General features: G+C 37.4%; 1 protein-coding gene across 27 annotated transcripts in view; it reads left to right on the plus strand.

Annotated features, from left to right (window-relative positions):
* The window catches only part of cadps2 (Ca++-dependent secretion activator 2), a 724760-nt gene that overhangs the window by 565072 nt on the left and 144495 nt on the right, over positions 1-15193 (plus strand). For 20 of the 27 annotated variants that reach the window (XM_043709173.1, XM_043709174.1, XM_043709162.1 and 17 more), the window contains 2 exons: positions 6296-6399; positions 12937-12945. In XM_043709173.1, the coding sequence (XP_043565108.1) occupies positions 6296-6399; positions 12937-12945 (113 nt within the window). The remainder of the gene's footprint in view (positions 1-6295; positions 6400-12936; positions 12946-15193) is intronic. The other 7 variants (XM_043709152.1, XM_043709155.1, XM_043709170.1 and 4 more) reach the window with 1 other exon arrangement.

Consider the following 15193-nt stretch of genomic DNA (forward strand, 5'->3'; position numbering starts at 1 on the left):
CCAAACATGATCAGTTGTGAATTTCACTGTTTGTTAATTTTCCCAGATACACTCCGATGTCCAGTGATGCATGGATTCAACAGCAAAAGCAGTAACTGTGTAGGTTCACTGCTGTGTCAGTTAGCAGTGTGTGTTTTTCTCTCTCTCTCTCTCTCTCTATCCTGCAATGACCTCACCTAGTGCTGCCTTTGTCTATTCCTCTCCCATTTAGAAGTGCCATTGTTTTGATTGTTTTTCTCCAAAGCTCCAAAACAGCATATAAAACAGTAATTGCTGCTCCTGGAATTCGAGGAAATCACCTCCAACACCTAAAATACCTCAAAAAAGGAGCAGGCTGTTACAGCCAGAAATTCTTCCCATCTTCCATCTTGGGATATATAAAATTACCATGCATCTCAATGCATAAGTTCTTCTGCTGAGTATAAGAATATGTTTTCCTCAGACATTTTCGTGAAAACGTAGAAGTCAAACCATTTCATTTGCATCTGCATCATGTGAATGCACACTTCGAATTTTGCCAAAACAAACCAAAACATAATCCACAAAAGTTGCTATAGCAGAGGCCACTTAGAATGGAAAAGCTGATTGACTTAACAAAATATTGCATTGGTGGTCTTCAATCACCAGAACAATGTTTGTTTCATTGGGATGTAATTTTGTCAGGTATGACAAAGCTGATGGAAATGGACTCTCAGTAGGCAATAGCATGTCAGCAAGCATTCTTACATTTTGATTGTCAATTCTGTTGCCCAATCTTGCAAAACTCTGCGCCAGGAATGGAGTATTGCAAAATGTGCACCATCTGGTTTAACCTTTTCAAAACATCAAACTCTCTGCCAGATAATAACAGATAAACAATGAACAGGCATCTGCAAGAAAGCACAGTCTGGCTTACAGCTTTGTCATAACAATGAAGAGGAGCTACAAAAAAGAGCTCTCAATGATCCGTAGAAATTTGCAGCAAAACAAAAAAACATTGAAAATGCACATGATACAAAAAGGATAAGAAAACAATAAACTAAATTTAATTGAGTAATTTAAACATGCTATTAATCCATATCAAGAGATGTTTGCTGTAAGAATCTACATTTACATTAAGTTGTATGCCATTTCCTCCATCACTGGCCATTAAATTCAGGCCTTGAATATTTGGGTGATTCTTGGGTACTCCAAGAAAACTGTGCTCTTTTTCTATGTCCAAAGGAACATTGAAATTCCTAGTTTGAAAAGGGAATATTGAGTCTTTATTATGAAAAAAAAATTGATATTTTTCAAATTGATTTTCAGATTTAATTCAGCCTTGTCACTTGACTTTTCAATATATTGACAGAATGCTTCTGTTTGCTTAACTAAATAGAAGCATCACAGTTGATGTTCTTGGACCGCCTGTGTTGTGTGATGCATGCCATTGTATATTAAACCTCTTGAATGGCATGACTTCTGTTCATAATTTTTAGTTTGAATTTACCTTGCCATATCACAGAATAGTCTTGACAATTATAGCAAGCTGCTTTTGATACCTGCGAACTGAAAAGGAAGTTGGATACAAATTAAAGTGAAAATTTAGTCCATGAGGAATGATAATGTGTATTAGAAGCTAAAATTGTTAAAGAACTAAATAGTCAAAAACAAACAAATACAAGAAATTGCTGGAAAAACTCAACAGCTCTTGCAGCATCTGTGAAGTAAAAGCAGACTTATTTTTTTTTAGTTCAGTGGCCCTTCTTCAGAATGTTCTGAAGATGGGTCACTGGACCCTAACTACTAACACTACTTTCCCTTCACAGATGCTGCCAGATCTGCTGAGTTTCTCCAGAATTTCTGTTTTTTGTTTGCTTCAGACCTCTAGCATCTGCAGATCCTTATTTCATAGCTGAATAGTCAGCACAGTTAAATGTGAGGTAAGTCCCTCAAAACGTGAGCCATGATAACTTGAGTGTCCCTGGATAGCCAGTAAGACACTACAATTCGCAAAAACTTGGGAAATTAGGCCTCTTCATGCCTCTCTGAGGCACTGAAAATGAGTAGACATATCAATTTCAGACAAAACCAGCTTGTGTTCCACAATTTTTAAATTAAAGTGATTTTATAAGACCAACTCTTGATTGGTGTATACATTTCTCATCTCGATACCTCAGGAAGGATAAGCATGTTTTGAATGCAGTGGGGGAAAGGTTCATTGGATGGGTTCCTGGTATATGAGGCAGTTGTCCGATTATAAAACATTGGGTAAGTTGGTCTACACTCTGTTGAGTTTAGAAGAATGGGAAGTAATCTCCTTGAAATATAAAATATTCTGCACGAGTTTGACAAGTTAGATGCTTAAAGGTTGTTTCTCCTGCCTAAGGAATCCAGAACATGGAAGCCTATCTCAGAATAAGGAGCTGATCATTTAGGGCAGAGATGAGGAGGAATTTCTTAATTTGAGTGTTGTGAAGCTTTGGAACTTCCACACATGGTTGTGGCTGTGGACATAATTAAGTGTATGTAGTGATTGTAATGAGGTCAAAATCTTCGAGGAGAAAGTGAGGACTGCAGATGCTGGAGATCAGAGATGAAAATGTGTTGCTGGAAAAGCGCAGCAGGTCAGGCAGGATCCAAGGAACAGGAGAATCGACATTTCGGGCATAAGCCCTTCTTCAAGAATGAGGAAAGTTTGTCCAGCAGGCTAAGATAAAAGGTAGGGAGGAGGGACTTGGGGGAGGGGCATTGGAAATGCGATAGGTGGAAGGAGGCGCTCTTCCTCCAACCGTCGTGTTGCTATGGTCTGGCGATGGAGGAGTCCAAGGACCTGCATGTCCTTGGTGGAGTGGGAGGGGAAGTTGAAGTGTTGAGCCACGGGGTGGTTGGGTTGGTTGGTCCGGGTGTCCCAGAGGTGTTCTCTGAAATGTTCCGCAAGTAGGCGGTCTGTCTCCCCAATATAGAGGAGGCCACATCGGGTGCAGCAGGATGCAATAGATGATGTGTGTGGAGGTGCAGGTAAATTTGTAAATTTGCGCTTCATCTTCCGCCTAGGAACCCTCCAACCACAAGGGATGAACTCAGATTTCTCCAGTTTCCTCATTTCCCCTCCCCCCACCTTGTCTCAGTCAAATCCCTCGAACTCAGCACTGCCTTCCTAACCTGCAATCTTCTTCCTGACCTCTCCGCCCCCACCCCACTCCGGCCTATCACCCTCACCTTGACCTCCTTCCACCTATCGCATTTCCAATGCCCCTCCCCCAAGTCCCTCCTCCCTACCTTTTATCTTAGCCTGCTGGACACACTTTCCTCATTCCTGAAGAAGGGCCTATCCCTGTTCCTTGGATGCTGCCTGACCTGCTGCGCTTTTCCAGCAACACATTTTCAGCAATTGTAATGAGGTCAGCTAGGTGGACCTCATAGAATGTGAGTTCCCTGATTGGGGCTGTTAATCTGGTCTAGTGAGGGTGCCCCGGCTCACAGATATAAACAGGTTGGTCCGACATCCTGTTCACTCTGAGAGCTGGCTCTCAGGGAGCTGGGCCAGTGTCAAGGACTCACCACGTGTACATTAAGGATGAATTGGTGATGGGATACCAGCCTGTCTTGAGCTGTTTGAGTGTATTTAACACCGTAGTTTCTCTTTATCAAATGATACAGGTGATGTATGAGAACGTGAAGCTGAAGGAGAGGATCAGCCATGATCCTAATGAATGAAAGAGATTTGAGAAATTTACATTGCCTCCTGCTTCTATTCCATATGTTCTCAAAGAGTTAAGGAATATTGTCAAATTACTGTAGACTGGAGAATTCTAGTTTTGTGAGACTTTTGCGCAGAAATTCTATTACAGTCTTAAGCACAAATGGAGACAGATTTTCTTACACTGTCAGGAGGTTAATGATCAATATATAACTGAAGCTAGATATTTTAATGAGACAATATTTGTTTAGCATGTCTTATAGATTCAAACCTGTCAGAAACAGAAATGCAGCAACACTTTATTAAGCATGATTCAATTTTACAAGCAGTTCCTTTGGAATTTAATTTCCTTTTATATAGGAAAGACAGATCTGATCAAGACATTTAAAATGTTAAAATGACATCATAAAATAGATACACAAAACCTCTATGGTCTGGGAAACAAGAATGAGAGAATATAATCTAAAAATTTATGCGATGCCATTCAACATTTCCCCTTAAAATTGCTGGAAAGACTAGGATTAATGGAGTTTTGTTCGAGAGGGATACAGAACAGGCTCTATAATCTAATGGACAGATGCGAGGGCAGAATGGTTTATCCTGCTCATTACAGGCTCAAAAATAATTGTGGTAGTGAGTGACGTTTCTCCCCAATACATGGGGGAAAGCATTCAACTAACATTACCATTAAGAAACTACAATTTCTTTCTACTACTTGAAACCCAGATTCCTTGAGATGGGATAAAACCGAGGATGATCTTTCATTTTTTTGCATGTTTCATTGTGCACAAGCCTCCCTTTGGAGGATCAAATAGTTACATTGGCAGAAGAGAAAGTGGATAGGTCTCTACCACTGAAGTGGAACAAAGTCATTGCAATTCTAGATTTGATTTGGATGAGATTATCCTGCTCTAAATGAAGCATCTGGATAGATGGCCGTGCATCAACAAAATGCCTTACATCAGGCAGGACAGGCAAAGCATTGAAAGAATCACACCGACCTTAAAGAAGGAAAGCCACTTGAGATCCAGAATGTCCTTTGCTTCCACCTGACAGAGGCCATATAAAATAAAGATGGATCAAAGGAAGCTGGAGCAGACGTGATCATTTTAATGACAGATAAAAAACAATGATGGTCAGGTGTAAACAAAGATAATTTTGTGCATTTAGATTTAAACTTGCATGTTCCATTGTGTCTGGAGTCATATGTTATTAACAACTTAATGGCACAACAGATCTCCTTTTAGCATGATCATAGTAAAGGAGTTTCACTCTCCTCTGAACAGTACTGTAGGTATACTGACACCTGATGATGTGCCTTAATTTCCTATTTCGAGGTGGGTCATGGGAGTCAGGAAAATTCATTATCTTGGAATGAAGCAAAATATTTAAGGATATGGTCCTATTGATAGAATGTAATCTCCAGAAATCCACTCCGATAGTAGGGAGATAGAAGACATTTATGATGAACGTTTGTTGTGTTTCTTGGGAAATTTCTGTGAGGGATAAATACTTTTGTCATTGGGAAGTATATATGCAAGGGATGTAAATTGGTTATCTCAAGATGCTTCCCTTTTCCTCTTGAGCTAAAACTTTACATTCCTGACATGCCCTTCCATAGAAGAGGGTTGTGCAAGGACTATATTTGCTGCTGGGAGTTCATTCAGGCTGTTGCTTAATAGAGGAGCCTGGGACCTTTCAGGCTCCCTACTCCCTGAATCCAACTTCCCATTTCAAAGGAGCAGCAAAAATATGTCAGTGCATTTTCAGCCGAACTCTCCAAGCTACATTCTTCATTTCCTTTTGCTGCCACAAATCTGTGCTTTAATGCTTCTTTCTGCTTCAGACTAGATTTAATTAAAAAAAAGAATAAAAAGGAAGCGCAGAAAAAATACTGGTGTGACCATATGGGACCAATAGAATGCTAGATGCATTTTGCAGTATTACGGCAGTGCACACAAATGGATCAGATCTGCCCTTCCAGACTGATTCATCCACTCTGCTATGTATTCTACTTTGCGAGACCCACAGCCAACCTGCACCTAAGGAGAAACATTTCTATTGCCAATCAATAGGACCATATCCTTAAATATTTTGCTTCATTCCAAGATAATGAATTTTCCTGACTCCCATGACCCACCTCGAAATAGGAAATTAAGGCACATCATCAGGTGTCAGTATATCTACAGTACTGTTCAGAGGAGAGTTCCAGGTTTTGGGATCAATGATAATTAATGAACAGAGATTATAGTTCCAAAGTCAAGGTGTTATGTGGCTTGGTAGAGAACTTGCAGATGGTGATGTACCCCTGCAACTGCTTATCCTATCCTAGGTATTGGAGAAATTAGATTTGGAAGAAGGAGACTTAGTGAGTGCATTGTCAGCACTGAAGATTACATGGCAATGTTGTCCAACTCTCCAGGACATCCAAAGAAACAAGCAGCTTTTTGTTGATTGTACTAAAATTCCTTGTGTTTCCATGCAAATTAAAACAATACTGTGATTCATTAATAGCTTGCTGTTCCTTGTGCAGTTTTACACAAGGAACAGCAAGTTTGTGAAGTTATCCTTGCTCTAGCATGTTATATATCTATAAACAGGTGGACTGAAATAATTTTCATTTAACAACAATAGAGACCTTGAGCCAAAGAGCTCCTGCCAGAAGATTGGAAGATGTGATTCGACTGGCCGAACTATGTATTGAGGTACTTCAACAGAATGAGGAACACCATTCAGAGGTGGGTTGTTTTTAACCCAGTAAAACGGGCATGTAACTGACCAAGGGCCTTAAAATTTGCCATCTGAATATTGCTAATACTCAAACAAGTTTTCCTTTAGAACAAGTTGAAGCCTTGGGCTAGATTGCCAACTTGGCACTGCCCACATGATTTTTTTTCTTTGGTTCCCATTGATTTTAATGTAAATGAACATCGGCTGGTTTCTAGGATGGAGAGCCAGTCTTTAAGTTCACGTGGCATGGTAACAATTCAAACCATCCTAGGTGCCTGTTAACCTTTCAATGTACTAATCATAGTTTCTGAGTTTGATTTAAATCCATTAATTCTTATTAAAGTGGCTGTCTCTAGCATTGATCAATCTTTTTACCTATGTGCTTTCTTCACAGCAACAACATATCCAGTTTGCAAGCTGTCTTGATACTTGTGATGTACAAAACTTTTGCATCCACATGTATTTATCGAATAAAACTAGGTCGGTTTTCACTAGATTTTAGAGACAGGATCTGCTTAAAATGTATAACGTTCTTCTGGCCTGGAATGTTCGGATTAGGAGGTCCAGAACTGGGGGGATAGTCTCAGGATACAGGGTAGGGCATTTAAGACTGAGATGAGGAAAAATCTCTTCATTTCTAGAATTCTAGAACTCTGTACCACAAAAGCTTGTGGAGGCCAAGTCACTGAATATATCTAAAAAGAGATTGATATGTTTTATATTTTGAAGGCATCAAAGGGTCTGAGGAGAAAGCAGGAAAATGGCATGATCACATTGAATGGCAGAGCAGGCTTAATATCTGAATTGCTTACTTTTATTCGTAGTTTCTTTGTTCATTGCTCTGTTTAAAAAGATAAATAAAATTGCACTAATCATCACTAAACATCTCTTCTGCTGCTATGATGGTTATGTAGACCCAGTTTTCACTTTAAGTGGTTCAGTTGATTCTTCTCAAATATATATTGCATTTAGTATAGAGATGCAAAGATTTAAGGAGCAGCTGTCAGCAAATTTTAAGAGCCACAATTTGGATATACGATCTATAAGCAGAAAATGCTAGAAATACTCAGCTCCCAAATGGAAACAGGAAACAAAATTCAGAAATTGCTGGTAAACATTTGCCCTGAAATGTTAGTTCTCCTTTCTCTCTTCAAAGATTCTGCCAGACCTGCTGAGTGTTCTTAGCAATTCCTGATTTTGTTTCTGATTTCCAGCATCCACAGTTCTTTGGGATTTTTTTGCTAAGGTGGAAAGAGTAACAGGGACACATTAGGTCAACCATGACTCTTCTACAGAACTGAACAAAAGATAGAAATATGATAGCCTGAAAGGAGGAGGAAGGGACTAATACTAAGATCAAAGAGAAGTTCTGGGATAGGGTCAGTGGTGAAAGAGATTGAATGAGAAAGATGTGATGGAACAAAGGCCAAAGAGCATTTGTCCAGAGTGAGTGTGAATGACAGAATACTAGGCACTCTGCCCTAATGCAAAGACATGAAAAACAGTATTTAACATATCAAAATATGAATCAGAATGAAAGATAATGTTTTCAAATTGTTAAATGTGAGGTTGAGTCCAGAGAATGATAAAGTGCCCAGATAGATGTCCCTTCAGCTGGTGTTGAAATTCCAGTTTATATTTATTCATATTTATTTGTTGCAACACATTGTCTGAAATTTCTGAACTGTTTTATCTGAATTATTCCCCCACCCCAGCCTGCCTGCCACAACTTTGAATTTGACTAAAGACTTTATTGGGAGACTTTGTCAAAAAGCTGCTCAAATCCAAATCAAAGGACTTTTCATTTCACTTGCTTTGTTAGTTCATCAAAATAGTTGGGGGGGCTTGTTCAAGCATAGTCTTTCTCTTCTGAATCAATGTTGGTTTGTGTCTAATAGCTTATTATTCTAAAGAGACACTTCAAACTTCCTCCTGATCACTAATCACATTTTATGAAATAGTTGTGCTTCTGATACGTTTATGTCCATTATATTCCCTTCTTTGATTATGGACAACAAGTAGGAGAGAATTATTGGATACCACCCAGGGATGCCCCAAATTCCAATCCATCACAAACAGGCCACTGTGCTGTCCATATTCAAAGACAGTACTCTGAACTAAATACTGACTTACGTATTTTAGCTGTTTAGGTTTACTCAGGAATTCCATCTTATTTATATAAATGTGTTAATTTTTTGGCACTTATTTCTGTTGGGACAGGGATCTGCTCCTTGTGTCTGTTTTTCTGAATTTCTAAACAAAAATTAATTAAGAATATTAATTATTTTGTGATCTTCCTTAGTTTCCACTGGATTTTGTGTATATTTCCTCTGCTTGCCTTTTAACTGAATGGGACTAAAGTAGTTTTTTTTATATCTTCTGCTTAAATTTAGTCACTATGCATGTTTCCCAGGCCTCTCAGCTTGTGTGATCTCTTTTTTTAACATTGTATTTGTGTCAGATAATCCCTCCTCCTTTCAACCTATTTGATTCACATGTGATCATTTTTCTCTTTTTATCACTCTTGTTAAATCCATTTAAGATCAAGTTTGAGCTTGTTGATTTTGTGAATGCATTTATCCTGCATACCGGTACATAAAGGGTTGGAAATCTGGATGTCTTGATGTGTTAGAGATTAATTATTTTGTTCATTTTTGGAGCATGCTGTGGTCGGATTCTATTATAAATGAATTAATTCTGACTGATATCCCACGTAGGTGCTTTTAAAGAAAACTTGCTCAGTTATCAGTATTCAAATCCTAAATCAGATTCCAGTCATACAATGACAGTAACTTGTTAATAGATGTTTCTTTACTGTACAAATATTGTCCGAGATCACTTCACAGACCAAACAAAATTTGGATTTCAGCCAAAACAGATAGCAGAAGGGGTGACAAAAAAAAAAGCTTTTAAGAAAGTAGTTTTTAAGCAGTAATTTAAATTGGGAAAAGTCCAGTTGAGTTTCTGAGCATGATGTCCATTTGCCTGAAGGTGGTAACAATGGTAGAAATCTCACTGGATAGATTCAAACATAGAGATGGGGGCAAGATGGGCATATATTTGGGAGATAATCACATGTTCAAGGATTTTGGAAATGGAACAATTATTGCAAAACTGAGGGGCTATAATTACATGATTTCTGAAAGAGATGGAAGAAATATTGCAATGGCTGAGGAGCTACGATTGTGTGATTTATGAAAAAGCATGTGATGATGGCTTTGAAAAGATAGTGCTTGAGGAAAGGCAATGATTTAAATGCCATGCAGGTGGGAAGGAGAGTCATACAAAGACTTGCACACACAGTCTATGTTCTATCAGTGCAACAAAAGAAAGATTTAGTTTGTCAAATGGTCTACTTTGCTATTTGTGTAATTTTCAGAAATAATTAAATATTCCATATAAAACAATTCTCCTGGTGTCCTGGAAACATTGTACTCTTAAAATAAAACAGGTTTATTTCGTTGCTGGTTGCTATGTGATATAACAACCACTACAAAACAATGACGGCAGTTTTGTCAATATAAAGTTATTTGTGGTTCTTCAAGAGAAATGTAATCAGGCACACTTTCTATAGAAAATTGTTGTTGGGGGTTATCAGTAGAAATTTGGAATTGAATTCAAATTAATTAATGAATCATGAATCAATTTTTCCCTAAAATTTAAACAGCAAACATATATTCTGCAAAGGCACAAAAAAGGCAATATGAGTCATTCATGGGTAACAAAGGAGTTTAGAGATAGTATTAGATCAAAGCTGGAGGCTTATAAAGTTACTAAAAAAAGTAATATACCTGAGGATTGGGAGCATTATAGAATTTAGCAAAGGAGAATCAAGAAACTGAATAAAAGGGAGAGATGAGAATATGAATGTAAACTGGCTAAGAACATAAAATAGATTATAAAAATTTGTATGTTTGTACAAAAAGGAAAGAAATTGGCTAAAGACAAAATGGGTCCATTACATGCAGAAACAGGAACATGTATTATGGGAAATAGAGAAATGATAGGGATGTTAAGCAATGAATTTGTGTCTGGCTTTGTGAGGACAGGAAGTTATAAGAAATCTCTCTGAAAAATACAGAATTAAGGGATCAGATAATGAGAATGGGAAACTGAAAGAAATTAGCAGAATGAAAAGGTAGTACTTGATAAATTAGTGGAAGTTGATAAATTCCTGGGAACCAGTAATCTTTACCCTGGAATATTGGCTATAGAGATAATGAAGTTAATCATGTTTCCAAATTCTATAGATTCTAGTCTGTTATCTAGTCTGATGGGTGGCACCGTGGTTAGCACTGCTACCTCACAATGCCAGGGACCTGGGGTTCGATTCCCATCTCAGGCGACTATGTAGAGTTTGCACGTACTCCCTGTGTCTGCGTGGGTTTCCTCCCACAATCCAAAGATTTACAGGTCAGGTGAATTAGCCATGCTAAATTGCCCATTGTATTCGGTGCTTTAGTCAGGGGTAAATATAGGGTAGGGGAATGGGTCTGAGTGGGTTACTCTTCAGAGGGTTGGTGTGGACTTGGGTCGAAGGGCCTGTTTCCATACTGTAGGGAATTTAATTTAATCCAAAATAAACCTGCAGGTTACAAAATTGCAAATATATTCTCACCATTTGAAAAAGGAGGAGAGTAAATGGGAAAATGCAGACCTTTTAGTCTAACATCATTAATTGGGAAGATATTAGCATCCGTAATAAAAGGTGTGATTAGAGTTCAAGCAGAAAATAATGATGTCATTGGGCAGGGCCAATGTGGCTTTATGAAAGAGAGATCACGTTTGACAAACATCTTGGAATGTTTTTGAAAATGTTACCAGCAGAGTTAATAAGGTGGATTCAGTGGGTGTGGTGTATTTGGATTTTGAGAAGGCTTTTAATAAAGTCCCAGACAGGAGTTTAGAAAGCAAGAGTAGAACATATGGGCTGTGGGTAATATATCTGTTTTCTGCCCTGATTCCCTGACGCCTGATACTTTAATGAGCATTGAACGAGCTGGTACAGGCACAATTGGCCAAAGGGCTTATATTCTCCAGAGTTTAGAAAAACAAAAGGTAATCTCATTAAAACATACTAAACTCTGAAAGGACATCACAGTGTAGATGCAGGAAGAACTTTCTTCATTGTTGGGCATCTAGAACCAGGGGATACAGTCACAAATTACAGGGATTGAGATAAGATTTATTCCGCGGATGGTGAATCTTCAGAATTCTCTATCCTGGAGGGCAGTGGAAGTTCAGACATTGAATGTATTCAAGACTGAGATTCGTCAATATTAATGACATCAAAGGATATGTGGACAGGGCAAGAAAATAACATTGAGCTGGATGATCAGTTATGATCTAGGATTGGGGAGCAAGCTTGAGGGGCTGAATAGTATGCTCTTGCTCCTATGTTTCTACATTTTGACAATCATTCAAAAACATTGACCATTTTACCCTAACATCAAACATGTTGGAAGTTGTGAGCAGTCTTTATTCTACCTCACCTTGTGTCTACATATCAGTATAAATGAAAGTAATTAATAATGAACATCTAAAATATTCTATTCAGTTAATGTGCTTTATGAAGGAATTATAAATTTGACATTTGCTACCATACATTTAAAAGGAGACGATGTTGATACTCCTGAAATAATTAGCCTAGTTTGTTGCTAATCTGATTCATATTTATGTTACATTTTTCTTTGAATTTAAATGGCAAAAATGATTGACTGCAATTTGAAGACAAAAAAAAAGTAAATGTGAATTAGATTAGAAATGAGCAAGGTTAATTATTTTTGGAACATACAAAATCTGCACACAGCAGAACATTATTATAATAAGTTGTTCTCTCTTTAACAATACTAATATCAGGACATGTTACAGTGTGAAACAGACTATATTTTGAATTTGTTGTTTGCTATTCATTTTAGAGAGATGTTGACTTATGAAACATCAGGTAATCTGAATTCAGGTCGGAGTATCGCCTGTTATCTCTTATCAATACCAGTTCTGTATAAAGAACCTTGACTTTTAAACCAAGATTAATGAAATTGCCTATATTTCAGTTTTCTATTATGCAATAATTACTATTAGAAAATGTTAAATTGTGACAATGTCAAGAAGGATTTTTTTTATTTAATTGAAACTGTAAAAGTAATCAGCAAATATCAGTAGTATTAATGGAAAATATTAATTACATTTCTTTGTTGTTAACACCTCCTTTCCATATACTGACAGCAGAATATAACTGATTTAACAGTGCATTTTACAGGAAATAGGTACGGGGTTAATTGAATTATGGCTGTACTGTGAAGTGCTACTCCGCACAAAATTTGTATTTGTGAAGCCTCATCTCAAAGTTTTGAACAGATGGATTAATGTCTGGACTTTGGGTGGCGAGTGAGGAAGAGGCAAATGCAACATTGGTCAATAAAGGGTCACCTGTAATTCCAGCAAAATGATGTTATATTCAAATTAAGTCATTAACTTGTATTTAAATGTTTGGATTCTTTTCTTTCCTATTCAATGAACACTTTCATACATGCGGATTCCTAAAGGGAAGAGAGGTATGTGACCGAGGGTTGGGGTGGGGGGGCATTCTATCATTGGGCATTTCTTAACATTTGCTACCATTGAAGAGGCATGCATTGTTTCTAATCATTTAAAAGATCGATATCAGAGCAAGGAAATAATCTTCATATCTCCTTTTTCCCTTGAGTTTACAATATGGAAGTGGAAAGTCCCAGGGCTAAAATCTTGAATGTGTTTTAATCACAGTAAAGTATATTTCATTGAAAATATTTAACAGAGCCATTAATTTTTCTTTCATTTTTGGATTGAAATTGGCATATACTTCACATGTGAAAAATAGCTAAAGGTTAATTTGAGTTTTTGTTGTTTTGTTTGTAAATGAAATCTGATTCCAAAATGTGTAGTGGGTTACTACATGGGCAAGATCCTTTTTTCTGAATAACAATGTTTATTAATGAGTAAGGGTCCCATTTTCAGATTTTATTTACAAGCATGAATCTGCATTCTATCCCCCACATTATCATTCCTGCTTCTTTCTCCCCTTACCCATTTTATTCACAGGCTATCAGCATTTCATTATTAAAACTAGGATTCACAGACAACATTAAATGGTAGAGAAAGAGGAAATGATTGATTGTCAGTTCACTGGCCACTTGCCTTATTCATGTGCACTACCCTTTATGTATATGAAGCTCATTGCTTGCCTCTGATATTTCAGCATGTGAAAAAAGATCAATACTAAAACTTTTAGAGCCTTCCCTTAATTTTGTAAGAGAGCTATTTGCACAAAAATCTACTATGGTAGAAAATTTTGCATTTCTTCTAATTTGCCTTAACTTTCCTGATCAGAACCTGAGCTTCACCATTGCTTCATTTTTTGCCTATTTGTGGTTCCATTTGTATCTTGAACTCAACTGACCAAAATAGAATCTTAATTTGTCTTTAAGTGCTATGTTTAAAGAGCCTTTAATGTGAATAAACAGAGATCCTTTAAACAACTCTGAAATCAGATAAATCTTTAAACATGATTAATTATACCAATTGTAACAAAATGCACAGGTTAAGAAGAGTAAAATTTACATTCTTCTCCAGTAATCTGTTGTGGACCAGGCCAGACCCCATAAAGCATTTCAAGAAGATAGCCATGACCCTAACTTTGCTAGTTGTTTTAAGCAGATGTACAGTGGATATTCCAGGAAAGAATCAGCTGATCAAACCACTTAGCTTTTAAACAAAACAGAATTTATTTACAAGATTACTGAATGGAACACACAGAACAGAATATCAAATAACTTATCCGATCCAAAAACCCAACAGACTATCCCAATTTAATGATACTGTTCCAAAATACTTGCAATAATCCCCATAAACACCCGTTGACACAAAAGGTAAAATGAAACACAAGTTCTTGCAGAAATGAAGTCCGAGACAGAGAGAGAGCATCCAGCAGTCTTTTACACACAAACAAACACACACACACACACCCCAGACCACAGAACAGCTGAATGGAGAGCACTGGCCCCTCCCCCATTATGCAAGTGTCCTTTTTTAAACTTGAAAGCCCTCTGCCTGAGGCAATATCTGTTATCTGTAAACAAATTGGCTCTAACATCCATCCAACCTCAGACTTTTTGGAACATCTATCATTTATAACCTCTCTGAAAGAAAACCCAAGAACAATCTACCCTTGTTAAAGGAACAGCTGTATCATATCTCCCCCCTTAAAAAAGAGAACCATCAATATCCAAAGATGGCTTCATTTTTAAAACCCCTTAAAAAATTAGTTAGTACTCCAAAACACGCATATACATTATATTCACTATTAATATGCAAACATGCACAGCTACATTCTGCTTCAGTCTGTACTCCTGCCACCCGAACGCCTCCATTTCTCATTTGAGTCTCGACAATGCGTCACCAATCACATTTCTCGTCCAGACGCATGCACAATTTTTAAAGTGAATGGCTGTAACAACAAGCTCCATCTAACAGTCTGGTATTTTTGTCCTTAAATTTTTCCACAAACTTCAATGGGTTATGATCAGTGTATATGAATGTCTCAGATACATTATTGGTAACATAAACATTGAAATGTTGTAACGCCAACACCAAGCTCAAAGTCTCCTTCTCAACCATTGAAAATTTCTGCTGATGGATATTCAACTTCCTAGAGAAATGCCCTTTAGGTATTTCTATCTTCTCATCATCTTGCAAGGGAACTGATCCAACACCCACGTCACTTGCATCGATAGCCACCTTGAATGGCTTTACATAATTAGGTGT

This window comes from Chiloscyllium plagiosum, chromosome 19, assembly GCF_004010195.1.
Source record: "Chiloscyllium plagiosum isolate BGI_BamShark_2017 chromosome 19, ASM401019v2, whole genome shotgun sequence".
In the NCBI taxonomy this organism is placed as follows: Eukaryota; Metazoa; Chordata; class Chondrichthyes; order Orectolobiformes; family Hemiscylliidae; genus Chiloscyllium; species Chiloscyllium plagiosum.